General features: G+C 45.1%; 4 protein-coding genes across 5 annotated transcripts; 2 read left to right on the top strand and 2 right to left on the bottom strand.

The window, feature by feature from the left end:
* Positions 1 to 2,054: 2,054 nt before the first annotated feature.
* LOC143430676 (uncharacterized) lies at positions 2,055 to 4,668 on the top strand (the record flags this gene model as incomplete). Its single annotated transcript, XM_076907054.1, has 7 exons — positions 2,055 to 2,099; positions 2,319 to 2,567; positions 2,714 to 2,803; positions 2,884 to 2,943; positions 3,031 to 3,163; positions 3,380 to 3,513; positions 3,922 to 4,668. Coding segments are annotated over 7 exons (1,458 nt in total), but the record flags the coding sequence as incomplete, so codon positions are not given.
* A 378-nt stretch (positions 4,669 to 5,046) lies between these two features.
* Positions 5,047 to 10,364, bottom strand: Nep5 (M13 family metallopeptidase neprilysin 5). The gene is made up of 17 exons (XM_076906940.1): positions 10,201 to 10,364; positions 9,665 to 9,737; positions 9,417 to 9,514; positions 9,141 to 9,194; positions 9,000 to 9,057; positions 8,552 to 8,742; positions 8,223 to 8,463; positions 7,818 to 8,085; positions 7,391 to 7,667; positions 7,160 to 7,315; positions 6,800 to 7,035; positions 6,618 to 6,727; positions 6,481 to 6,539; positions 6,340 to 6,388; positions 6,071 to 6,257; positions 5,638 to 5,814; positions 5,047 to 5,224 (listed from the first exon to the last, which is right to left on the bottom strand). The coding sequence occupies exons 1-17, from the start codon at positions 10,280 to 10,282 to the stop codon at positions 5,051 to 5,053; spliced, it is 2,490 nt and encodes an 829-aa protein (XP_076763055.1). The 5' UTR covers positions 10,283 to 10,364; the 3' UTR covers positions 5,047 to 5,050.
* Positions 10,365 to 13,940: 3,576 nt separating this feature from the next.
* On the bottom strand, positions 13,941 to 16,364 carry LOC143430795 (uncharacterized). 2 transcript variants are annotated; one of them, XM_076907217.1, is made up of 4 exons: positions 16,095 to 16,364; positions 15,828 to 15,887; positions 15,090 to 15,212; positions 13,941 to 14,328 (listed from the first exon to the last, which is right to left on the bottom strand). In XM_076907217.1, the coding sequence occupies exons 1-4, from the start codon at positions 16,104 to 16,106 to the stop codon at positions 14,107 to 14,109; spliced, it is 417 nt and encodes a 138-aa protein (XP_076763332.1). In that variant the 5' UTR covers positions 16,107 to 16,364; the 3' UTR covers positions 13,941 to 14,106. The 2 variants fall into 2 exon arrangements, with proteins under 2 accessions (XP_076763332.1, XP_076763333.1); XM_076907218.1 differs by lacking the exon at positions 15,090 to 15,212.
* Positions 16,365 to 23,971: 7,607 nt separating this feature from the next.
* Positions 23,972 to 25,622, top strand: LOC143430714 (serine/threonine/tyrosine-interacting protein). The gene is made up of 5 exons (XM_076907101.1): positions 23,972 to 24,128; positions 24,429 to 24,530; positions 24,608 to 24,759; positions 24,869 to 25,057; positions 25,157 to 25,622. Exons 1-5 carry the CDS (start codon positions 24,090 to 24,092, stop codon positions 25,365 to 25,367), a joined length of 693 nt encoding a protein of 230 aa, XP_076763216.1. The 5' UTR covers positions 23,972 to 24,089; the 3' UTR covers positions 25,368 to 25,622.
* The last annotated feature ends 25 nt before the right edge of the window (positions 25,623 to 25,647 follow it).

The following is a 25,647-nucleotide window of genomic DNA, read 5'->3' as shown; positions in this document are numbered from 1 at the left end:
CGAAGGCAAATGTTTAACTGGGTCGTGAACTTAATATCCGTAGCGTAGTCGATACTGTACTTCAGTATCGTATGGCATGAAGTCCAACGGAATCGTTTTGAAACCTCATTAACCGCAGAATCTAATTTCAAAATAGTCTTCTACCGGCTTGTCGTTCAAAATGAAAAATGAATGGGTGAGCAGTCGAAGTAGAAGACGAAGTAACGTACGCGTGTGCAATAAATGACACGCGCACAGACAACGGAGAAGATTGTCGAGGTTTTCTTGCGGTACTTCAGAGAAACGCGAGTCAATTTACGGGGCAGATAATCGAGATAATTACACGTCCAGATAACTCCAGTTTCGAGACCTTTCCTTCCGCAATTCGCTGGAAAACTGAGCAATTAATAAGTATGCCCATAAACGAACGTACCGTGATATATTCTCGTTTAATGGGCTCGTGCGTTTGCTGGCAATGTGGGCGCAACAGAGTTCACCGGTGATTTATACGTTCACTCTCACTGCAACTTAGTGTAGAGCCTGATCTTTTAATTTTTTATACGTCTGCTGTTCGACGATATTGTCTCGAAGAGATGAATGTATTTTTTGGCTCGATTTGTATAAAAGTATCGAGTCGAGTTTCGTTAAATGTTAATTAAATGTCAAGGTCCCGAATACGAACGGATGGAATCCTTTGGCGCCTATATTGTAGCCTTTTTTCTGCTTCGCCTGGTTCGAGGGAAATCTACATACAGGCGATACTGTTCCCAAGGCTTTTAGCAGCTGATACTTTCAGGTTTTGATAACAGATAGAGCCACTGGGTCCTTTTGGCGAAGTTTAAATTTGAATTCAAATGTTTAACACTGTGCAATCCAGTAAAAATTAGAACGGACCAAATTAAACGCTTCATAAATTAGTTACTTTCCTGAAACTTTTTCGCATTCTCCTACGTGATCGCAAAAACTTGTTGGTAAACGATATACGCGTAATATAAAAAGAAACTGAAGAAATAGATTAACATTTTTATCTCTGGAATGCAGTTCATTAATTTTGGGTCTCTGGTCCACTGAATTATAGAAAAAATTTATGCGAGGATTCCAGGAGAAAATTGAATTTGTAACAGGTTACGATTGCGCAATAGGCGCGGTCGGTGGAGTTGTTCTTTACGTAATTAATGCAACATCGGTGTTTTTACGCGGTATTCAAAGGGACTATAGTCCAGTCCCATACATCAGCAAGCCTATCTGGATATCTTACAGGTCTCGACCGAGTGGAATCTTTGCTTTCCAAGGTTACAGGCCCACTTTGGGACTGTTCAAGGAAGACTACCGGATCGTCGACGAGCAACTCCGTTCTCGTAACCAAAAAATCCTAATTTATTATAAATTCGACGAAAAAAGGAATATAGATTCCCTTTTATTCTCGATAAGAAGAAAGTCACGTTGCTCGGTTCATAATCGAGCAGTGATAAAACACCGTGACGCAACGTGTTTGACAGGAAACATATTGGAACACGCAGCCTGTCATGAACTTAATGCTCGATCCAAACGAGATTATACGAAGTCGCTTGGCGTCGTTGACGGCTGTCCATTAGATCTTACGAAAATCCGTCGCTCGTTATCCGATTCCTTTAAAAGCTATTTTCTCCTTCTAACGAAGTTAAATAATGGGTGTGCCCATCTACCAGCTGAGATGAAAGGAAGAAAAAACGGAACGAGAAAGAAGAGGACGAAGTTAAGGAACGAGCCGTACGGATATTTGCATAAATCATATTTCGTTCCTATGGTATTTGGCGATGAAGCGAAGACTGCGAGAGCGAGAAGGAGAGAAGAATATCGATGTTAAAACAAAGATGAAATTCTGTATTCTTTGGCCCACCTCGTGCCACCAACACAACAGAGTGTCATCCAGACGACACCTTCTCCAACGGCGAACATATTCGTGGGAGCAGGACCTAAAGAGAAGTTAATTAAAAAATCTAGTTCTTCCAATGCCATCCGATTGTGAAGGAAGCTGGAGGGAAGATCGGTCGACTATAAAAGATCGAAATATGTTTTGGGATGATACTTGACTCCTCAAACACCATACGGTTAGCATGAGGCTCCTACTGATCGCTGTGGTAAGGATCCTCTTTTGTCATCTCTCGAAATACCGTTCGCAAAAAAATCTCGACCATTTTATTACCTTATCATCGTTTTATTTTCCAACCGCAGACGTTCCGATGGAATTTATTACGGATTTATTTCGAGTTTCTCGCGGCTCTTAAATAATAATCACATACAACGTTCGAACTTTATGTAAATACAATAATCGGTGTATTTTTCCAAAAATATTTCAGTCTTGCTTGGCTGTGTCTTTGGCGTTGCCAAAGCCAGAGGAGAAGAAACTTACTCTGACAGACGATGCTGCTAGCTATGAAACCAGCCACGATAAGAACGCGGTAACCGATAAGAGATCTGTTGGCGGATACTTTGTATCGAGCCCAGACGTGCTGCCCGACGCTTACGGACCACCAGGATACGAACCAGGTGTACCTTTGGGTAACGACTACTTACCACCAGTTGGCTTGGTCAAGGTCTCCACGCCGGTACCATCTTACGCGGCAGCTGATACCGTTTATGTACGTAATTACCATAAATGCGAACGTGATCAAAGTATGAAACGATATTAGAGAATTACAATTGAATCAATCTAGTCGAATTAAATTCGTTAACTGGTCTGTTTTCGATTCAGGTTCCTGAGGTGCAGCAAACCTACGTGAAACCGGAAGTGGCGCATACGGTATCATCCACAACCCTCTCGGTACCCGTCGAAGAAACCAAGGTATTCGCATATGTAATTAATTAATTGTGCGCACGCATACACGGTTCGAATCGTGGTATCACAGAATTTTGCGTTCGCAGACTGTAACTGTTGCTCCGTCGTCAACTTCTTACGGTGTACCCGTAGCTGGAACTGTCAAGGTAACTTGTCATCCTTTATATTTAACGTCGCGTTGTAAATCGCTCAGACATGCATAAGTAATGAACATTTCATTTGGAATTTGTTAGACTTCAGTGGGAACCGCAGCTAACGCTCACGTAAAGTCCACGGTGAAGACAGTGAAGACTGAAATTCACGAGGAAGAACAAAATGTCCCGCAGTCAGTTGTGAACGTCGTCCATCAGGCACCAGCCGTAGACGGTAAGAACATTTTGACATTACTTATGCCGACCGGAAATCGAAGAAATATCACCCGCGTCATTACAAAAAATCACGAATTTCGAAATGTCGTTGGCAATTGGTAAACAGAGTGATATACGAACACTCTGAATAATTTATGCGCCAAACATTCTCGAAGAGTTACTTCGTGCGTAATAAATTACCCAGTTATAATCTGCGCAACTTTTTTTGTCCCAGACGTGGCACGTTTCGCCAGCGGAGTGAAGACTGTTCCAGCAGTGACAACCACCGTCACGAAGAACGTCGTTGGCAGCGTTCCACTCGCTGGAAGCTTACCCAACGTCTACGATTCATACGCGAAAGACTTCAACGTCTACTCATATCCTTCCTATCCATCCTACACTGCCTATTCCTCTCATCCTTCCTACACTTCCTATTCTTCTCATCCTTCCTACACTTCCTATTCTTCTCATCCGTCCTACACTTCCTATTCCTCTCACCCTTCCTACACTTCCTATTCCTCTCATCCGTCCTACACTTCCTATTCCTCCCATCCTTCCTACACTTCCTATTCCTCTTATCCCACCTACTCCTCTTATTCTTCCTACCCTTCCTCCCTATATTCAACCCTGCAACATTCAGCAAGATTGGCCACCTTCGATACTCTCTCGACTGGATACAGCAAGTTAGGCCTGAGTGCTCCCGTATCTTATCATCCAGTATCCGTCTACGGTGCCAAAACCGTTGGAGCCGCGTACTCTTTCCCCCGTATTGTCCAGGTACCTGCAGTAACCTCTCAACAACCATACACATTAACGCACACCGTGAATCGCGTACAGGAACCAGTGCGCACCTTGACCGTGCCTTCCGTTGCTCCCGTGTCAACCCTCGTACCACTCCAAACTTTGACACCCTTGTCACAGGTGCGAACCGTGCAATCCGTCAAGTCCGTGAACACCCCTGTCCAGCAGACTGTGCACACAGTTCAATCTGTACCAACAGTGGAGTACACGAAAACGTTGACACCAGTCCAACAAGTGCAAGTCCACACACCAGTGCAATCCGCGCCAGTGGTGAAAACCGTGGAAACGGTGACGCCAGTGCACACAGTGCACACTGAGCAGTCCGTGAAGACCGCGGCGGCAGCGCATCCGGTAAAATCGGTGGAGATCCTGTCGCCACCGCCATTGCAACCTACGGAGTCCTGTCACACGCTGACTAAAGTAGTTAAGACGGTGCCTGTAACTGGAGAACACGTCCAGAAAGGATTCTTCGATGACGTTGGGCAATTCTTGCAACCGTTCTTCCCTTTCCTGCCGCAAGCTAGTACCGGTGCGCCGATCGCCGTGACCACGGAGAATCCGGAGACTGTATTTTTGTCGAGCACTCCTTTGCCCACCGCTGTGGTCAAGGAGAGTGCCTCCGTTAGCAATCCGGTACTGGTGAACGCACAAGTAGTAAGCAGTACCGTTTCGCCGCTCGAGAACGTCCAGCCTACCCACGTTAACGGTGGATACCTTTATTGAACGCATATCGCTAGACTATTTTGATAGCGCACGGTCTTAGGAGCGAACATATGCACGTATGTCGCACGATACGAAGCTAAATTGTAATCGATGAAGCGCGACACGATGCGAATTACTCGCGAGTAGGGAATTCCTTAGTGTACGCGAGTTGCAATATGAGTGGGTGGCTATTGTAAGTAAATAAAATTCTTTTATTATTAATATCGAGTCGTTTCGTCACGATATTACCAGTTCCCAACAATTCTGGCGCGTATTCTTACCGTGGTCGCCACGCAAACCGCTGTTTGAAGACAGTTGAAATGTACGAGAATTTCGACTGGTTTAGAGGAAGAAGATTCAGCAAACCGCGAGAGGAATAAATTTTCAGCGACGAGCGTTGCTGTTACCATAGTCTACATTTTTCTGAGGGATTCATCTTCGAACCCACAGGACAGTTCCACGCTGCGCTGAACTCCTTCGAGTTCCTAAGTACTCCGTGGAGCCTCACGTGTCCTGGACAATGGGAGTCCAGCAGTATCCATTTCAACGATTTCGGTGTGTAAGCCTCGCACCAAATCTGAGCGAAAGAAAATATAACGAAAAGTTGAATCGATCGAATACGAACAATTTATAAATATGTATGAGCGAGTTTGACTTGTCGCGCGATGAATTATTCATCGTGTCGGATAAAATTTTCTTCGAATAGAATAATTCGATATTTATGAGGCGAGGGTTATCAATATTCACCGTGGGCCGTTCAATTAATTCCAAGTGACTGAAATTTCTACCTTTCGAATTTTCTACGAATCATTTAACATCCTCGAAATCGATCCTCGTTATCGTATTCTAAAACGTTCGTTCCCATGCTGCGAGAGACCGTTTTATTACACGACGGACAGCCTGACTTTCCTCCTCGTCACTTTGGAGGGTATTGAACTTCCGATTGAGCAATCATCGGTTAAGATTTGTGCGTGGAGGACGACGCCTTACGTGCGCGAAGCCGAGGAAAATAAGCTGCTCGTGAGTGAGGTGAGTGAATCCCGGAAGTAGGGCCTCTTGACCGTGTCTGGCCTTCCATTTTTCGTAAGCGATGACAGCCTCCCTGAGGCCTCCATTATCGGCTATATTTTCGCCCAGCGTACGTTCACCGTCGATGTAATCGTCTACCTGCTCGAACAGACACTCGATTAACCTGTCCGTATTCTCGTGCCGACTGACATAAATTGTGGGAGTGGTTCGAACGAGCGACAATTATAGACAGTAGTTACTGTCTATATGACGTAACTATGTGTGAAGACGATGTAAAAAGATAAAATTTTACTGTAAACTGTTGCTTAACCTACACGATTTGTGGGTCGATTGATGATGAGACGAGATGAGATAAAATAAAATTAATTACATGAGCCGTTATTAGCCGACTTACTTCAGCTTCGTAATAGCTGTTATAATGTTGGACAAAACAATCGGTTTTCTCGGTGTACAACGAGATTGTGTCGTTGGTCCACCATTGTCTGACGTTTCCGTTGCTATCGTAGTGTCTTCCGTTGTTGTCGAATCCATGGGTCAATTCGTGGCCAAGCACCGTGCCTATGGCGCCGTAGTTCAGGGACCTGAAATCGGGAAGTGATCCAGAATTGTTGGCGAAAAGCGTTGATTTGCGATCGTTTCGTGCAGTGTTAATTTCGATCTTACTCGAGACCCAATTCGTAAAAGGGAAATTGGAGAATTGCCGCTGGCACAGCTGCATGCGTGTTAGAAAAGCGATATCGCATGTAATTACACGATTAGAACGATTAGATGATCTATGCTGCAATTATTTCGAAAGTTACGTACTTATGTGGTTGAACTGATATGTGTGAAACGCGTTTACGTTCGTTGGATCGGTCGCCCAGCTGAAAAATCACCAAGAATAGCAGTCAATCTCTATTTCCATCGTTTTACGCGCATTCGATTAATAATAAAGTTCGTACTACGACAAATTGTTGTAATTGATATCATGGATTAATTCCAGCTCGGACAGAGACATCAGTCGAACAATTTGAACCATATTGTTCAAGTATTCCGTCTCTGACAGGTCTATCTGAAAATATACGAGTCAATTTATGTTTATGAATGCGTGATTAAAAATGAAAACGAGTATCAAAGTTCTCACGCCCTCGTAATATTCGTTAAGTGTTTCTTCATCGAACAACCAATCCGGGAAGCCTATCTGCGACTCCATCTTCCTGTTTTTCTCGAGCGTGGCCATTTTCGTCTGCTGGTCCATCCAGTCCGTCTGCAAAACCAACGAGGCGAACGCTTCTTTTATGTCGTCCATCATCTCGAACACCTTCTTCCCTTTATCTTCGTGGAAGGACGGGTCCACGAACAGCCACGAGACCGCCATCCCTAAATTATAGCGGGCCTTGATGAGAGATCGTCGTGTTTCGCGAACGATTTCGAACACTTTTAGCCGGCACAGCCTTCCCTTTTCGACAGACACAGCCTCGAAATAAGATACTACTCCACTAACCCATCAGCTCGTTCACAGCAGTGGCGCAAAACAGGGACTTCGATTCACCAATTTCGACGCTCGTCATCTCGTTGACGTAATTTAACCAAATTCTTCTCAAATTGTCGGACGAGTGAGGTGCTACGATGTCTACGATCACCCACCAAATGTAGGTCTCTAGAATGATATCAACACCAATTATCAAGTAAAGTAATCGATCCTTTAATAAGTTTAGTTAAAGAGAGGCTTCACCTAATTCTTGCTCCTCGGTGAGGGCCAACATCAGAGCGATTTCCTTCAAGTATTCCAAATCGCCCACCAATATTCTGTCTTTATCGTCCAAGTCTAATGTGTCGATGTCCTTAAAGACGTGCTCGATGAACGGCCGCCATAATGGCTTAGGTGTGAGGGTCGAGTTAACTTCCGTCACGAACCCGTCGGTCAACTTCTGAAGATCGTCCACCAGCATGTAGTCATCATCGGTCGGATCCTCGTCCCAGACGCTCTGATTACTCTCCAGACGGGATAACTACAAGGATGTAACGTTTATAATTACCAATTACCATGATCAATACACACCTGATTAACGGTACCAATAATTACGAATAAGTTTAAGACGCAATTATCGTAATTGGTAATGCTCCTCTAACAAGTTCCATTACCCAAATGCGGCACTTACGTAATAAAATGCGCTGGTCAATTCATAAAGAGTCTCGGCGACTTCCTCCAGCTCTTCCTCGTCGGGAAACGAGGACTCATCGTTTAAGGAGCAAGCGTCGAGGGTTCCATTATTGACGACCTGCTTAATAACGTCGGTTATGTACGCTTTTTCTGCCTTCTTCAGCTTGTCATCATCGTCCTCTTCATCTTCCTCACCATCTTCCTCGTCCTCCAACTTCCGGAAGCGAGATCTGATCGTATGCAATCGCTTCTCCACCTCTTTGTCGCTATAAAAAGTTACCAACCATAAGGTGACTCTTGTTCATCAATTTGTTCGTTAAATTAAATTATAAAACAAGTTATCTTAAAGCACGTTGAGTCAGCTGACCCTGCGCGATGAAAAGGAGAGCGATAAAAATGGTACTTGGGTAAAGGACTGCTGGTGATCGGTGTGTCGAACAGCATGATATTCTTGCTGGTATTTCGAGGATCAGGAATAACGTCAAAGCCAAAGAATATATCTCTTCCCAGAATCTTCTTCACCCTGGCCATCTGTTCGATGTAACTGCTGTTCGTCTTCTTGGTGAACGCCGCGGGCACCGATGGTAAATCGAGTTCCCTCAATAACTCGAACAGTGGCGTCAGTCCAAGTTCGTCCACCGAGTCTGAAATGAAATCGAACCTCAGTAAAACCGCATTCCCTCGAGATCCTATTCAGGAATAAAAGATAATCAAAGGGGTGCTCGAACGTACGCGCGTCCATGCAGCTGTTGTACAACGTCTTGGCCTGCGTGACCGCCCAGGGTGCATCGTTCCTCGTAGAATTCTCTCGCAGCAGTTCTCTGATCTTTCTGTGGACCCTTTCTCTGCGCTCGTCGAACCACGAATTCGTTAGACTGCTGTCCGGTATGGGATGCTCGTCTGACCATTTTCCGCACGCGTATCTGGAACAGCGGTGGCCATTAGTGCCACGAGGATGGAAATCGTCGGGGAACGGGTGTCAATTAAACGTTTCGCAAGTCACACATGCACGTGGACAGTGTGCACTTGTTGCCAGTGAAGCAAAGAGCAGAGGCGATCGTGTTGTAACTCTGTCATGTTGCGCGACACTGAAAAAACAGTTGTGCGATCGTAACTTTGTGCCCTTGCAACGGTGCTATAGACGTGGGGGCGTGCGAGGCGGTGACCCTGGTTTACTCACTGGTAAAAATCGTCGCAAGGATCTACGGACGTGTCCATAGATTCCTTCAAGCTAGCAGCTACGGGGATACGAATGAGTATCACAAAACTTATTCCCAAAATTGTAATTAACGCTAGAGCGTGCTCCTCGTTCTTTGCTTACCTATACGCACGCAGTTCTGGGTTTCGCAAAGCTTCGCGGGTCGGTAGGTCGCATCTGCGGGACAAGAGGAAATTTTTTAACCCACATTCGATAACGTTACGTTAAATGAAAGCACGAGCAGCTATTTTATGCGCGTCGATTCTAATCTATCTGATAAATTCGAACGAATAAAATCCGGGGAATTGTTCATTTTCGAACGCATAAATATTTATTTACCACGTAGACGCTTCCTTTCCTTCGTGCGATCGCTATCGTGTACCCACGAATGTTACTTACACAGTATAGAGAATACCAGCGCCGCTATAATGGCGGAGGCCATCACGAGGAACAATATGATCATCGTTAAATTCGGTACGCGTCTCCGTCGCTTCAGGCTGGAAAATAAAAGAGGATCGAGTCTAATTGGCGGGCTTGAATTAGCGGTTTCCTCGGCACGGCTGCTCATTGCGTGTAATGATACACGAGTTAGCGAACGGGTAAGCAGAGAGGCAACCACGCCGGACGTAAATCCCGCGATCACTTACTAGGCGCGTCTCGATCTTATCGGCACCAGGTTCTGATCGCTGCCGATCGTGTAAATGGACTGCGTCTCATCCTCTGCGAATAAAGACTCGTTGAGCTACACGCAAGTGACGGTGAACGAATGGCGAGCTGGTTAACAAGCGAGGTTTTTACTTCCGCGATTAAGCGATTAAGATTATAAACGATCCTGATTTTGCTGGAATGAGTCAGCACGATGGCGCGACGGATATCAAATAATCTCCTAGACAATTTTAAACCTCGTTAGGTTCGAGCAATTACGATATAAATTGCATTTTCAGCTCTAAAGACGCTAAGTTCTACTTCTCAGTGGGACAAGGGATCGAAGATAGAAGAGTTTCTGTTGATAACGCGACGCAAACCATTGTTGAGCTTCAGTCGCTAATTAGAGAGACTGAAGTCGAACCCTGATGCGAGTTACAAAGGGACGAAGTCAGAATAGGTTATGAAGAACTGATAGGGATGCACAGGCGGGTAGTACAAAGCGGAAACGGTGAATAAAACGTATGGATATACTCACTGCGCTCGGTCATGCTGAATGGCCCAGTGACCGGATCGAACTGACGACACTGAATAACCTCGAGGGACAACGCGCTATCCATACGTTCACATTTTCCTGCTTTACCAGTGGTTCTCGTTAGGCAGGGAAACTTGTCTATTTTCGCGTCTACGGTCGCGTTCACCTCGACCCGCGTTTCTCACCTCGCTAAAAATGGCCTTTCGCGGACGGCGGCTCTCTCCGTTGGCTCTAACTTCCTGAATATTTGACGACACCGCTGTATCGTGGATCTCGAGGAGCGATCTGAAGCATCGTGGATCGCGAAGTGTCCTTTCTAAGCTGACAGTAATTTTTTTTAATGATCGATGGACGTTGGACGAAGTGTTGGTCCGATTAGAAAAGCGAGAAGGGAGTGTAACTCTTTGAAAGAAAATTTTTATTGAATCGAGTATTTTGGACGAGTTGCGTTTGAACGTTACTGTTGAAATTGCATTTGCTATGTCCAAGGCGATCATTAGAGCGTTTAAGGCGTACCAACAAATCGTCCTTCGCCGTTATCGACGTATGCAAAGTTTATCACTAAAACATACCGCTCGTTTGAGCCGCGTGATCGATAATCGTCGTCGTTCACGCTGCGAGGAGTCTCTCCAGAAAGTTTGCTTCTCGTTACGGAAGGAATTGCTCTGTGGGAAACGCGATTGTCGAACGATTGAATTGTAAAAGTTCATGCCACGATATCATCCACGTTCGGAAGTCTACCTTGCGTCAGACTTACATAACTTTTGCTTCTTAATGAAAACAACCGAATGTAATTAGATCTGAGCATTCGCCTGACAATCTAATTGCTGTATCTATATTAACGATACGGCTAATCGTTCCCTTGGTTCGTTTCAGAAACGACGGCGGTACAGGGAGAAAGTGGAAGGTATGTAAGGCACACGTACCGCCGTCATTCATTCGCATAATCGTTAAAGAGCGTCCACTCTAAGTGGAACATTATCCAGCGTTATCCAGGGAAATTGATGCGTCGAGTAAAGAGAAACGAGCGTAAAACATCGCTTAAAGACACTTTCCATTCGATGCACCTGTTCGATAACAATGAAACGGGTTACGCGATGGATTCAGAGTGAGACAGGCGTAATTGGATGTCCCTGCTAACAGGGAACTAGGCTGACGGTGATCAATCAATGAATAAAACCGCTGTTCCAATCGCGATGAGGCCTGTGCACCTGGAAACTGGAGTAAGTTAATCGATGTCTTCTGAATGTAACGTAATCGGCGACACGCTGTCGTTAGACGTCGAAATGGAGAACATCGAAGTGTATCGCGTCGAACTCTTCCAGGAGTGCGTCAAATTAGAGGTAGATTATCAGTGGAACAGTCGTTCCAAGTCAGACGCGTCGAGGGACTTCAAACGAAGGCTGGACGCGCGTATTGCCCTCTTGAATTGCAAATATCTTCGACCGCGTTTCAATCACTCGCGGTTAACTAATTTGCCTCCGGGTAAGCAACGCATACCGTCGATTTTTCCGCGACGCGAGCAATATGGGAACGCCTCGAAGGTATTTGGCGAAGAAAACGTCGAGCAAACATATCGAGTGGAAAAAAATTTCTACTCGATCGGAACGAGTGGTTCGCCGCGGGTGATCGTTGACAGCGATCTCTGACTAGAATTCTCTGCGTCGTTCTCCCTGTCTCGATCTCACGTGTCAGGTAGAAACGGCACCTGACACGTACGACGAATAAAATCGACACGGTTTAGATCGCGATCGTACGCGAATTTGAGAGATCTCGCGTCTCGATTATCGTTTGCTCCTTTTAAACACTTGGCAAAGTAATCGAGAGCAGATGAAATTGAGTTCTTCTAGTCTGCTTGTGAGATTATCGCGTTTTAAAGAAAAGTTAGAGAATCAAGTGGCACGAGTTAGCTCGCATTAATCAGTTCTGCGTTTATTCCTGGATTACGTAAGAATCATTAAACTTCACGGGTAGTGGAATTGGGCGCAGAGCGATGTTCTTCCGGAATGGTTGAAGCGTTTTACTTGCTCTCTGGTACGTGAAAAGTGTCAGTAAGAGGTTCGAGCATAATTTATTAGATTACTAACATCGAGCCGATTATACAACCGAGTGAAACGCAGAACAGAACGCGAGGATCGATAGAACATTTATAATCGATGTACACACGTACGTGTGCGAATGGTCGATCCTATCCTGGCTCGATCGCCGCGCGAATTAATCATTTTCCGGTCTGTTTGAGCGAAAACGCCGCGCACGACGGTTGCAGACGTTTATGTTATACAAGACATCGATCGAACATCGATCCGACGAGAGGGTGGTTAAACGCGTCGTCGATTCTCCATTTCAGCACCTTCGACCATTCTTCAGCGAACGTTACCGAAATGAATTGCTTTACTTTCGCACGTTTTACTTTCTTTTTTTCTCTTTTCCTTTTTTTTTTTTTAATGAGCAATTGCTGCAACGAAATGGAACAATTTATGATTCGTGGCGCTTTCTCGTTGCGTAATTCGCACGGTGGCTCTTAAGCGCTTTTTATCCAACAGCGGCGCGTAACAATGGCTGCGAGGAGGAAATATTTCCTATGCCGTAATAGTCTCCACCAATTAGTCTCGAAGAATTTGTGCTCTGGCACAGAACACCGCGCTCTTCGTTTGTTTCGAGCCGATTTCCGCGGAATCGCTTTCAAAAAGTGCGAAGAGCGTACAGAGAGCCGTGCGACTTCGTTTAATTGAAAAAACATTTTCTCAACGTTGCGAAGTTCGATGCGATCGATCGGTTTCGCCGCAAACCGCTCGACGTGTCTGTCTCCTGACGCGATGCACTGAGAAAATAATGGCAGCAGGTTGGGACGTTTTTGTTTGGACGATTCGTTACCCTGGCGACATTAGATTGATTTGTATCACTGAACTTCCGTGTTGCGTACGTGTGCGCGGTTCAAAAGCCGCCTGTCGCCGTGCATGGATACGGTGATCCGTTAAAATGACGATAACTCGTAACGTAACGCGTACACGTTATTAAGCAGACGGACAGAACGCGAGCCGTCGTCGCGACGATATTTAAGGAACGAACAGAACGACAAACAGTACACCATCGTTTTATCACAAGACATAAAAATTAACTTTTATTAGAAAATAAATAAAAGTGTTGTTGCAAAATGTATGGTAGGGGTTTTGGGGGAGTAGGCGGAAAGAAGAGAAGGAAATATACAATGAACGCTCCGATGTCGTGATGTCTTCTTCAATATCACATGCCGCACAACAAGAATTTTTAGCGTGTCGTCCAGGGATAAGAGAGAGAATAAAAAAAAAAAGTAGTAGAGAGTTTACGGAGTGGGATGGAGGGCAGGTAGGTTAGGTGAGATTGTATAGAAATCGCTGCGCTCGTGTATACGTGTATATGGTCGTGTGGTGGTTGTTCTCCGTGAGGGCAAACAAAAAAAAAAAAGAGATAGACAAACTTTTTTTTAAGATTGGGTGCCTGGTCTGAGGTCTTCGGGTGGTCCAAAATGCTCGCCGATCCTGAGGGCGTCGATCTTCCCGCAAACTCAACGCCCCTCGTCCGTGGCTCGAGTTTTCTGCTTCGCGTTGGATAATACTGATATTAGATTTACTACTGGTCCCACGCCCCTCCTCCGCGTAGTCCCGAGTGAATTTCGAATTCCGCTCGATCCTCGGAGGGGAGCCGCGTCCCGTTTTGGACGAAGGGCCCGAGCGTTGCCCCGACAGTCGCACGACGTCGATGCTTCAAATGTACATCGTCCCGAGCTTCTTTACCGCCGCAGGAGAATTTCGATATTGGCCGTGGTTATCGTTGTTCGTAAAAGCGTCGCTACTCCGGATGCACCTCAGGACGGCTCGTCCAGGACGGATCACCCTGGACCAGCGTGTTCAGTTGGTGCCGCGCGGAACCTTAATCCCAGGGATGGTGGGAGATGGGGGCCTTGACGATCTTCACGGGCTCGACGTACTGCTCGACGCCGATCAGATGGGGCTGGATGATCTTCGGTCCGTGGTACGGGATCTTCACGGTGGGCACATGCGGGATCTTAATGCTCAGGGGCTGGGGGTGTGGGGGCGGAATCGATTGTTGCTGCGGGATCTGGAGCACTTGATGCACTTCCGGAGCATGTACCTATATGGGGGATTTTTAACAGCGTTAAAGTCACCATTCCATGGATGAACGGAGCAGTCGTGAATTTAACGATCATTTCCATCGACTCTGCGAACGACTACTGTGCGGCGGAGTGACTTGGTAAATTTGCTCGAGTAATTAAGGCACGACTGGTGGTAGTGTAAAAACGCGGCGGTCGTTAATCGCGTTCATGATTATCGATGGGCAAATCGGTAAGCGATCGGAGAATCAGAGCGACACGTTGCGAAGCGTAATTGCACAAGGGGTTAGGAATCGCCCGCTGGCTGGTCGACTCCAATCGCGTCAAAGAGCCTGCAGATCTATTGGTTAACGAACGATTCAATTAGGCGACGATCGGGGCCGCGATTTCGTTGAACGGGGACGGTAAGTTCAGTCGGTCGTAACTGACCTTCCGCTTTGGACGAGCCATTAAACTTGGAAAGCGAGGAGTTGCCGATGAGACGGTGCCGATTTCTATGGGATCGCTGAGCGAATCACGACGATGAAAGTGCTCGAGAGAGAGAGAGAAAGAGAGATCGATTTTGGGAATGAACGTAGATGGCTCGAGACACAGTAATTACTGGTAAAATTGATCAATGGTTCGTGTACTCCTGTGCGACCGATCGAAGAGTAATGCTTGTGGATCTGAGTTCGAATGGTAAACTTGTAACGTCGAGATGTTAAGCGTTTGACGAATTGTTCCCTCGTTGGTGGTCGTTACCTGATACGATGGCGTTAAGTTCAATTATTGTGGACGTTACCTGAGGCGCCGATACCTTGACTAACGGTGCTGAAGCAACCTTATAATACGAAGGCGCAGCGACTTTAACGTACGAAGGTGCAGGTGCTGGCCAAGCCTCGGGCGCTGGCCATGGTTGCGCAACCTAAGTGTTTCAAAAATCACGATTTCGTTTCAATTCATCAGCTGGACACGTTCAACCCACCCCCGATAGACGGAGTCTTGCGTTACGTTTGGTTACATTCCACCGAGTGTGTCCAGTTTCTCGGTTAACGAGGACGCGGTGCCGGGAGGAACATCGAGTGAAGTAAAGTTCCCAGCGAAACTAGATTACCAGAGGATGATCGAGGTGAAAGAGACGCGAAGAGAGTTACGTTAGACCTAGAGAAGAGATCTCTTCGAGTCGAGTCCTTTGCTGTCCAAGTTCAGTCCACTGAGACTTGGACGTCGAGAAGTTAAGAGAGGGGATGTTAAAATTTTAAAAATAGGATGATTACTATTCGATTACGGAGTAGACGCTGTCTCGATGGTAGCGGAGACAGTACTGTCAACAATTGTTACTTTGTCCGAAGATGTTATGCGATTAAAGTATTACGCCCTCTAGGACAGTGTTACAGGTGTTCAAATGGTTCGAGGTAGCGATCAGAGAAATATAGAAGAAACCATTAAGAGATTATTGTAAACCATGCTTGTACAGAGCATACTTCGATTGATTCGAAATTCTGCTGTCGAGGAATTATCAGAAACTTCAGTAACTTACCGGTGCAGAGAAGATTCCAGGGTAGGCACTGGCAACAGCCATGACGGCGAACAGAACAATCTGCAAGTACAAAGAAATGAATCGATATAACGTTTACCAAGTTCTGTCGCTGGCTTCGTCTACTTCCAAAGCAGCAAAAGGATCGAAGCGACGCGGAGAGAATCGGGAAAAGGACCAAGTCCGCAGTCGGGACGTTGCAAAATGGACAAAGTGCGAGGAACGAAGCCGAACGGTGGTAGACACGTTCGTGGCTGGTTGGCAACTTACGACGAACTTCATTCTGGGCGATTTTTCTTGTGCAGTACACGGGAAAACACTACGTATCTGAGGGGCGACGCAGTATGCTTTTATAGCGGTGCCCTGCCCAGGCCCAGGGAGCCACAGATGAGGCGGGGGTACAACGATTGCATTGCATACGGACCCCTTTCACCAATAGCGATCGACCCTTTCGGACCCCTTATTCGGTGCTCCGTTGACCGCAGAATAGTTCCACTTCCGGTAACCGCGATGGCACCCTTGAAAATTGAAAATCCGAACCGAAAACCATAGAAAACCATCGGCGAAGAATTAACGAGCGTACTGGTAAATAAGATTGACCTGGTTTTATCGCGTAGAACGACGGTGCGATTCCATTCGTCGACGGCGGAGAAAAAAAACGAGAACTTAGATCATGCGAAAAATTCATCAAGGATCTATGCTCCTTTCCCTTGAACGATCGAATCGCTACTGTTTTTTCTTCAATTTCTTAAACGGAAAAACAATTACATAAGGTGCGTAGAGGGGAAAAAAAATAAAGAAATTGTTGGTCTTCCCTGCGTGTCGCTTCTGTGCGTACAGTGAAAGGAAAACGAAAATCGCGTGCGTATTAAATAATTCGTGTTACATTGAACTTTCTTCTGTTCGTGTGACCATGTTTTCGAGTCTTGATGGACTCTTGTGCCATGTCCGCTGCATTACGATATCGTGTCAATCTTCTCAACGGCGATAGGAAGAATTACACAATCAAAAATTAAACAGCACTTCCGGCTGGATTGCCGTAACGCATCGAGGTTTCAGCGAGCACTCCATGAAATTTTCCTTTTCCTTGAGCATCAGTTTTTCTCATCAACGCGCATCGTTGCTTTCGGTTAATACGAATTTATCGAACAGGTACGAACGACTCTTCTATTTCTGGTGATTACGTGGTTTTTACCAAAAACTCTCGTGGCTCGATAAAATAGCCAGCAACCGTGATGTGGCAACAACCAAAAAGCCTCACCATCGAGCGGCAAAAAGCCAAGGTGCCCAGTCGCTTTTCCGTTCCCGGTTTAAAGCATATAATGGATCAACGTGAAATTAGAATGTGCCACGTGTTCTTCTGTCGCGCCACGCTAAATTAATTTCGAGAGATGAAAAAGACAATCGAATTATCCCGTGTCGTGAGTGAGCAGCAATTAGTCGTTCACCATAAGCTCGTAACGCTCTTATTCCCGTGTGCAATCAAAGGATCGTACACAGTAAAGCAGAACGGCGGAACATTCTTTTCGATTAGCTATTAGAAAAAGACCGAGCATCTTGTGAAATTTAAATTTACAGCCCGTAGTAATGCGAGTACAAACTGATTGCGATCGCGTATTAATATGATCGAAGGAAGAAAGGAACCGTCGCCATTGGCAAGTAAGTCGGTCAGCCACAAGAGCGGCGGCAAAATTCTTCGTACACGTTTTTGATCCCAAGAATATTGTGCAATTCTCAGCTGGGAAAAGGTACATTTCCGTGTGCGAGGGATACGGCAAAATTATGTTACAATTTTCATCTCCTCCCACCCCATCAGTCCCAATTATCCTCCGCGTCGCTAATAGGCGGGGTTTTACGACTCGCCAATTTCGTAAGCGTTGTAAACGCTCGACTGTAACTCAACGAGCCGGCTGAGTCCAAGTAAAGTCGTAAATGCATCTAGTTCTGGGTCGTGCGTTCGTATTGTTTCAGTTTCATCGATTCTAAGGGACGGGAGATTTCGAAGTTTCGAGCTTTCGCGAATTAAAGGACGTTAAATCGCTCAAAGTCTGCCACTCTAACTGATTATCGCCAGTGAGCATTCGTAAGATCCGATGGCTGGTTTCGAAACGACGGACGAAGAAAAGGGTATAATCTGAAAAGAAGTCTCCCCTAAATCGTGGATACGTTCTCCCATCCGACTCAGAGGACTTTGCACGAAGGTTGGAACGATTCGCGAAGTTTCCACCTTGGCACGGTTTCTCTAAAGCGACTTCTCTCGCTACCTTTGGCCTGCGCGACTTCCTTATCGAGAAAACTGGCCGCCCTTTAGATGGGAATGCCCGGGACTGTTGGCCAATCAATCGCCACGCTGGAAAACGCTTTAACCCGTCGACTTGGCGAAGATTCGAAATAGAATTCGTTCTCGTGGCCGAATAGAATTCAGCGGGCCAGTTAATTAACCAACAACGGGCATTTAAAGAAGAAAACACGAATGATCTAATATCAAAGTGAACGGCTTTGGTTTTTGCAGAAAAGAAAGTTTTTTCAGCAAAAAGCTGGCTGGAATGTAAAGGTATCACAGAGACCATACAGCCGTTACGTCTCTCGTGCGCTGATAATAAAGTTTCTCAATCTTTCAGTGGAGGTAACGCGTGTTTTCGTCGTGAGCAACCGCCAGGATTCTCAGGCTCCACTTACCAAACTGTGGCTCGTTGAACCGCGCGCGAATCAAACCATCTGAAACCAACGACGAACGAATCGAGGCCCGCGAAGCGGAGATTCGATTTGCACATCTAACGAGGCATAAAGTGCGACAAAATCGATGGGTTTAGCCGAATAAACGGGTAGATCGTGGCCCACGGTTCGTTAGACTCATTTCGCCATCGTTTCGTTAACGGTTCGTACCGAATATCGCGTTTTTTTTTTCACCGCTTCCGCCGAGTTAGGCGCTTCCCAGAATCGTCGCCATTGTTCTCGCGAACACAAGGCGATCGCGAACGTTTCTCGTGCGAACCCTTCCAAGTTCTTCCAGGCTGATCCTCTCTGGAAAACGTCCCGCTTTTTTTTCGTTCTCCACGATCCATTGGCAATTAGGCACGCGGGAACGGTTCGCCCGCCTCGTTGGTCGCCAGTGTTAGAGGCTTGCGCAATTCTGAACGCGTTGCGCGCTCGTTGTTTTCGAACGCGCGAGGGACAACCCTGCGCGCGTACGTGAACGCGCAGTGCTTGCGAAAACCGGGAAAGTTTTAACGATCCCCGGTTATTTCGTGGTGATTTCGGCTCCCAGTGGGTAAAAATGAAACACTCGCCCGCCGGTTTACGGTTCCGTGAACGTTTTATGCTCGGGGAACCTAGCAACGGCGATAATTATTTTGCAACGCGGTCGCTCGCCAGCTGAGGCCAGCCCTTTCATTCGTCAAACGTTCCCCGAGCATTTCTCCAAACCGCGCAGGCGAACCTTTTTCTCCCTCGAATTGGGAAACGCGAGAAGTGCTCATTGTGCACCGCAGCCAAGATGCTTGCGATAAATTTGTTTAATGATCCGTGGCATAATTATTCCGGCGTTTCCTGATCGAGACAGAAGCCGAGGCGCAGATCGTTCCTCGTTCGCGGCACGAGCGGGCTGACGTCGAAAATGAATTCTCCGCCGGCGCGGTTAACTGGAATCGAGCTCAATTACTTGCTAATGAACCGGACTAGCGTAACACGACCAGCCGAGCGGTTACGTTTCGTTGGAGATTTTATTTACTTGCTCGTCGCTGCGCGGATTTCGAAAATCGTCCACGAATCGGATCGAGGACGAGAGTGGATCAATTCAAGAGCTCGTCGCGAAGCGACATTTCGTATAGAAAACGAGGCGTTCGAACGAAATTCACGCTCCGTCGAGCGAACAGAAATTCGAAATACCGCTCGAAGTTTCCCAGGACGAGGTGCCTGGAGATCGCGAAAAACGATCGGCCCTCGCGATCGGCTTGTTCGGGAATCCGCGCCGTTGAGGAATCTCCGTGCACCAGGGAATTGGGCAATCCGTTCTGTACAGATAAAATCGCTAACCAGCCGCAGATTATGAGTCAGAGGAATTGAAGCTTAGTCAAACGTCTGCTGGCCGCGCAGATCAGATCTGAATCGACTGAAAATTACCGTTCCGGTTGTTAATCCTTCCTCTTGAACTAGGCGTAATCGTAAAGTTCAAAACTGTTTCTCCTTACGCAAGTTTATTTAACGATTATTAAAACGATCTCGAAACGCTGTAACAGGTTACTGTACGTTCACCTTCTTTCTTGTAGTCGATGATAAAACCGACTGGCCACGTAATCAACGACAGTGACTGATACGTCGTGAGACCAGCCGCGATTACGTTTTCCCCAACCAGACAGCAGGAATTAAAATAATCGACAGCTCTGCTTGAGAAACAGAGCCTGTCCTATCGCGATTCTTTTCCTTTCCTCTCATTGTTCCTGGATCCTTTTCTTCCGCGGATCGACAAGTTTCTATTCCAGAGCAGCAACGAAATTGCACAAAACCGGGTGGCAACGGTTTTCTAAATTTTACGTTCTCGCCAAGTGACCGGTGATGAATCATAGTTTGATCCAATAGAAATTCGTGCCGGGCACTCCGCCCCTGAACACGTGAAATATCAATTTGCTCGGAACTTCTTGCCAAAGTGAATGCTTCCTAAACTTTTCCGTAACAATCGGTGAACCGGTGATGAAATCGGACGATAAGCGGCCTGATCGCACGATGAGTTAAAAAATGGCGTTCAAACCGAACCCCAATTTTCGTACAGTCGCTCGAGGAAATATTTAACACTGGCTAGGGTATAATTTTCGTTTTCATTACTACTTGTAATGTATCACATTATTCTTTAGATCTCTAATTTTTCCATTTTTCATCGATTGTACGTTAAAAGTTACAGCTAATAAGACGCTGTACAATCTTATCGCGAATCGACGTACACGGAATAAATCGAAGTTACGTCCACTTCTGAACGCGTGAAATGAACGTTAACGTCAGCTGATATAAGTCGTGAACGCGTCAATAAATTATGGCACTCTTCGCCGGTTTTCCCTCGGACGTAACAAGGGCGGTAAAAAAAAAAAATGGCCACGTGTCAGGAAAATTGAAATAGCACCGGTAATCCGTTACATCTGTTGCGAGGTGAAAATAACTTTCGACGCAGCCACTTTCTTCCTGCGGAAGATCTGTAAATAATAAATCATCGTGACGCTCGCAGCGTACGCGCGACGATAGAAACGGCTGGACAGATGGCAACGCAGAAGGTGGCCGTTTCTAATGCATTCCCGTGGTGCATTTTTCTCCTCGGTAGATCGCTGAATTTGTCCTCGTGAACCTCGATCGTTCCCAATCGACGAACGGCAGAATGTGATTTCTTGTTGGTCAGTTGACGTTCGCGTGGTGAACATTGCCGAAGGGGTAACGTACCGGGTGACCTGACAATTAGGACCGGCCGGATCGGTTCTCGAAATAATAAGGCTTGTTTTTCTTCGAACGGCCGGGAAAAACTGTCGAGCACTTACGGCACTTATAGAGTTCTAATACCTTTCAATCGAAAGAGTCGAAGAAACTAGGAATAAAAGTTCTGTTTCACATCGACGATACCCTTCATCGAAGGCTTCTTCCATTGTCTTCTCGACAAACGATCTCGATTAGAATTAACGCAACGCGATAACAGGAAGTATCGCTGGCGCTATAAAATGGCGCCAGTTACGAAACGCGATTCGAGCAATACTAATATCTGCGATGCCCAATTCCTCTGCATTCCTAGACAGTGGCACCCAACACACGGTGCTGTAGGTGAACCAACGATTCAGCGTGAATGGAGAACGAAAACGAAAGCTGAAAACAGGAATATTTGCGAAGCAGAGATCTTGGCTCTCGTTGTTCGTCCATTCTGTGGGATTCGAGTCGATTCTAGAAGGAAGAGCGATGAGGTAGGCCGCAGGTGGTACGTCGTCTACGAGACATTAACTGTTCGGACACGGTGATCGCTGGTTCTGTTTGTCCAGCGTGTGCCAAGTGCTCCAGATTCGCTAGCCAAGGATGGCGATTGCAACAATCTCGGTGCTGATGCCCCGGGGGCAACACGGATTCCCATATCTGCGAGCGGTGAACCACGCCAACGAGCTTAGAAAGTAAACTTCCATGCGGCGGGGCTACGCCGTCGGCTGTTGCCTGCTTAATTATTTAATTATATGGATCGCGGTGGCGGCGACTGTGTTACGGAAGCGAGCAGTGCTCCAACAACCCCTGTTTTACGGCAACGCGACGCTGGATCGGATGACGAGCTGCTTCGTGATTTTCAGCCTGCAAGAGTTCAGAGTTCGTTTTGTATCACGTTCGCTTGAATCTGCTGTTACCTGCGATCTGAAACGAAACAGACACGATGAAAAGAAACGTCGAGAATCGAGGGAAGGCGAGAGTTAGGTGCACTGTATCGGTTACGTGGATTTCGATTGAAAAAGGATCGCGACCGACACAATGAAGTCATTAAACGAAATCACGTCCGTGTATGCAATAAATTAATGCGTTTAATTTCGTTTCGTAATTACACCGCGTTCTGTTATTATCCAACGTGTACAATTCTGTCCCCCCGTATTTGTATCCTCGTCGACAATTAAATCTTCTAATGTTGCGAGACTGAGATAATCGACTCTATTACAGTTATTTTCGAGCCATATTCAGCTACTGCACATTGTGACGGGGAACGATAGAGATCTAGAACGGCACTGTTTCCAAATAGATCGGGGTCAAGTTGATCCTACAATTTTTTATTTGAGAAAAATCATAATTTACCGTTCGAGATCATCGATAAATCTACCAGCGCCACGAGCAGTTGCCTCTTTGGTAAAGAATGGCGTTCTTTATAAAATAATCGATCCTTAAAGTATCGAGATGTTACGACAGAATGAATCAGCAAAACAATTTCCCTTTGACAGGTGGTGATCACGTTGTGTACTTCCTCGGTTTAATTGAAAAATCCCCGAGGCTTAATAACAAGGCGTTAAATTGAAGCTTCGCGATGGACAAAGGCTTCTCTCTTTGTTGAATCAATCTAAAATTCATAGCAGCGCATTATGAAATAATTGCAAGCCGAGCTGCGAAAGGCGATGATCTGCACGCGATGCTAATCAAGATTTACGCACTGGGTTAACGTAACAGCGCGGCCAAAATGGCCATTTTCTACGGAAGCCCCGGGCATCGGCGCGTCTGCGAAATCTATCAGGTGTTCCGGTAGGACGGGTATCAAGTACGCACACAGATTTTCGTGCTGATGCCGGTACGTGCATGAACTTTCATCGCGAAAGCGTGGCGATAGTTACAGAAAAGTCTATTACGTCCCGGAAGAAAATACGCGCCAGTTGGCGCAACCAGGTGCCTCGTAAAATCTTGTATTAAACAGTTCGTAACTAAATTACATCGCTCGGCTCGCGTTTCCCTCGTCTTCGTTCAAACGGGAAATCGATCGGTCGCTACGCAATTCGACCAGCGACATCATAGTTACGTGCGTGCTAATCCTTTGACGATTCTCGGACTTGGATGCCATTTTGGTACCGCGTCGCGCACGCCTTCGCGGTATCACAATTAAAATCGAACAATTTTTACAAAAATTGGTTTCTACGATTCTATGGAATGTTTGTTAGACAGTTACATAATACAGAATGCACTTCAACATTGGAGATCGTATTAAATGATAGCACGGTTTTTGAAAAACAAATTACCTTCAGAAAGGTCTATAATTCTTTTAATGATAGATCATTGAGATACTGTATGCGATGAGGTTCAGTGGCAATTGCTAGTCAACTTTCGCTATTCTTCTTATTAGAAATTGACACTGAAGAGAATTAATTAGATAAAAAGTGAATATTAAATCTGCCAGAATAGCATTTGGAGAAGTAGCATTTAAATGCTGCGATTTAAGTTTGTTCGCTTCTGGGATCCATGAGAGCCATCGCTACTTAAGTATTATACATTCCGCTTTGTCGTGCGAAACGTTATTATTGTATTTGACTGTTACTGATCCCTTTCTCTAACATTTTATACAATTTGTTGAAAGCATGCTATTTAGTAAATTTAAACTCGTAACATGTAATTTGTGAATTCCGTAACAGAGAGCGCCTGTATAGCTTGGAGAACGGAAACGATGAGGGAGGGCGCTGCCGCCTTAAAAAACAATACTGTGACCGCGGGAAAAGAATATTGTATATCCTATTTTCTTGTCTAAATTCAACGTTTTTGCGTGGTTAAGCGTATTAAATTAGTGGTATGCTGTTTGTTGATAGTAATGGGTCTCAACAGGATGAGGTACGCAGCTCGCAGTATCGATTTAAACTGTTACGAAGAATATATCCGTCGAGTTTTAGGTTATATTATTTGTCATTCAGTATTTTGACATTTTTTTGCATATCTTTAAATATACAGTTATTACGTATTGTCATTTGTACATTATCCTTTCCCGTACGAGTACGCGACAATTGTACCACGCGTTATATTTCTTATTCGAACGTTTCCAGCAGTTCCTACTTTTATTTACTGATAAAGTTCCCCTGCTTTCAATTTGCACTCTTAACTATGTAAGAGACGGAAATAAGAAATATGTTGTAGGACACCACTAGTAGTGAAAATGGATCCGATGATTATCCAAGAATACCAATTTCTATGGATGGACCAAGAGAATGGACTTATACTATGAGAAGGCATATGCAGGTATATTAGGTCTGCATACGTTAGTAGCAAATAAATGAAGAATATATAGTTTCTATTAATAGTTGTTGTTATACTAGGAAGTGGTACCCGGACTATATCTTGGCCCTTATAGCGCAGCTAGCAGATCACAATTGCAATCTTTACTAGAACACGGAATAACCCATATAGTATGCGTTAGGCAGGATATAGAGGCAAATATCATAAAGCCCAATTTTCCTGATAAATTTAAGTATGCAATGGAAATTTGTTAACTTTAGACCTAAATGAAATTATTACTATCATTTTGTCTAGATTAACATGTCTTGTCTATATGATACTAATAATGATTAACATTACAGGTATCTTGTTTTAAATATTGCTGATACACAAACAGAAAATATTATTCAACATTTTCAAAATGTGAAAGCATTCATTGACGATGGTCTGAGTTCTGGTGGACAAGTCTTAGTACATGGTAATGCTGGTATATCGAGATCCGCAGCATTAGTATTGGCTTATGTTATGGAAACATATGGACTCTCTCAAACGTACATTTCTGCTGTTCTTTTGTTTTTTTTATCATCATGATTAATATGTATTATTTGCTGTTGGAAAGAAAATGACTAAATGAATAAATTTCTTTTCAGGCGTGCATATGCAATGGTGCAGCAAAGAAGGTTTTGTATTAATCCTAATGAAGGTTTTATGACACAGCTGAAAGAATACGAGCCAATATATCAGGCTCAGAAAACACTAAAAAATAGGCAACCAAGTTTAACGCGGCAAAGAACCAAACGGACGATACATCAAATGGATACAGAGAGAACAGAGGATAAATGTGATACAATGGACAGTTGATATTTTTTTAACGAATGCTGAAGTTACCAAAAGACTTATCTTAGATTAGATAAAACAAAATAAAGATGTAACATTTTTTACGTCGTCGCGTTATCAAGATTACTTGACAATGTGATACCTAATAAAGTCACATTATTTAAATTTTAACATGATACATAAAAACGAAAAATTGTTTATAATGTGATACTCTACAAATTAGCTAAATTACTCGTTGACTTAGATAAAAAGAAAATTGCTATATGTTTTGCTTAAATTTAAACTACACGGCGTATTAATTTAT

Source organism: Xylocopa sonorina, chromosome 15 (assembly GCF_050948175.1).
Source record: "Xylocopa sonorina isolate GNS202 chromosome 15, iyXylSono1_principal, whole genome shotgun sequence".
Taxonomy (NCBI): Eukaryota; Metazoa; Arthropoda; class Insecta; order Hymenoptera; family Apidae; genus Xylocopa; species Xylocopa sonorina.
Note: the sequence above shows the minus strand (reverse complement) of the source record. Positions and strands in the feature narration are given on the sequence as shown.

Coding starts and splice junctions, on each gene's coding strand:
- Nep5 (XM_076906940.1), bottom strand. CDS start 10,282: ATGGATAGCGCGTTGTCCCTCGAGGTTATTCAGTGTCGTCAGTTCGAT. Junction 6,389..6,480: donor ATATCAGTTCAACCACATAA/GTACGTAACTTT, acceptor ACACGCATGCAG/CTGTGCCAGCGGCAATTCTC. Junction 6,258..6,339: donor TTTTACGAATTGGGTCTCGA/GTAAGATCGAAA, acceptor TCCCGATTTCAG/GTCCCTGAACTACGGCGCCA.
- LOC143430795 (XM_076907217.1), bottom strand. Junction 15,213..15,827: donor CTGGAATCTTCTCTGCACCG/GTAAGTTACTGA, acceptor TGAAACACTTAG/GTTGCGCAACCATGGCCAGC. Junction 14,329..15,089: donor TCAAGGTATCGGCGCCTCAG/GTAACGTCCACA, acceptor TCCCCCATATAG/GTACATGCTCCGGAAGTGCA.
- LOC143430714 (XM_076907101.1), top strand. CDS start 24,090: ATGCTGTTTGTTGATAGTAATGGGTCTCAACAGGATGAG. Junction 24,531..24,607: donor CTATGAGAAGGCATATGCAG/GTATATTAGGTC, acceptor TTGTTATACTAG/GAAGTGGTACCCGGACTATA. Junction 25,058..25,156: donor ACATATGGACTCTCTCAAAC/GTACATTTCTGC, acceptor ATTTCTTTTCAG/GCGTGCATATGCAATGGTGC.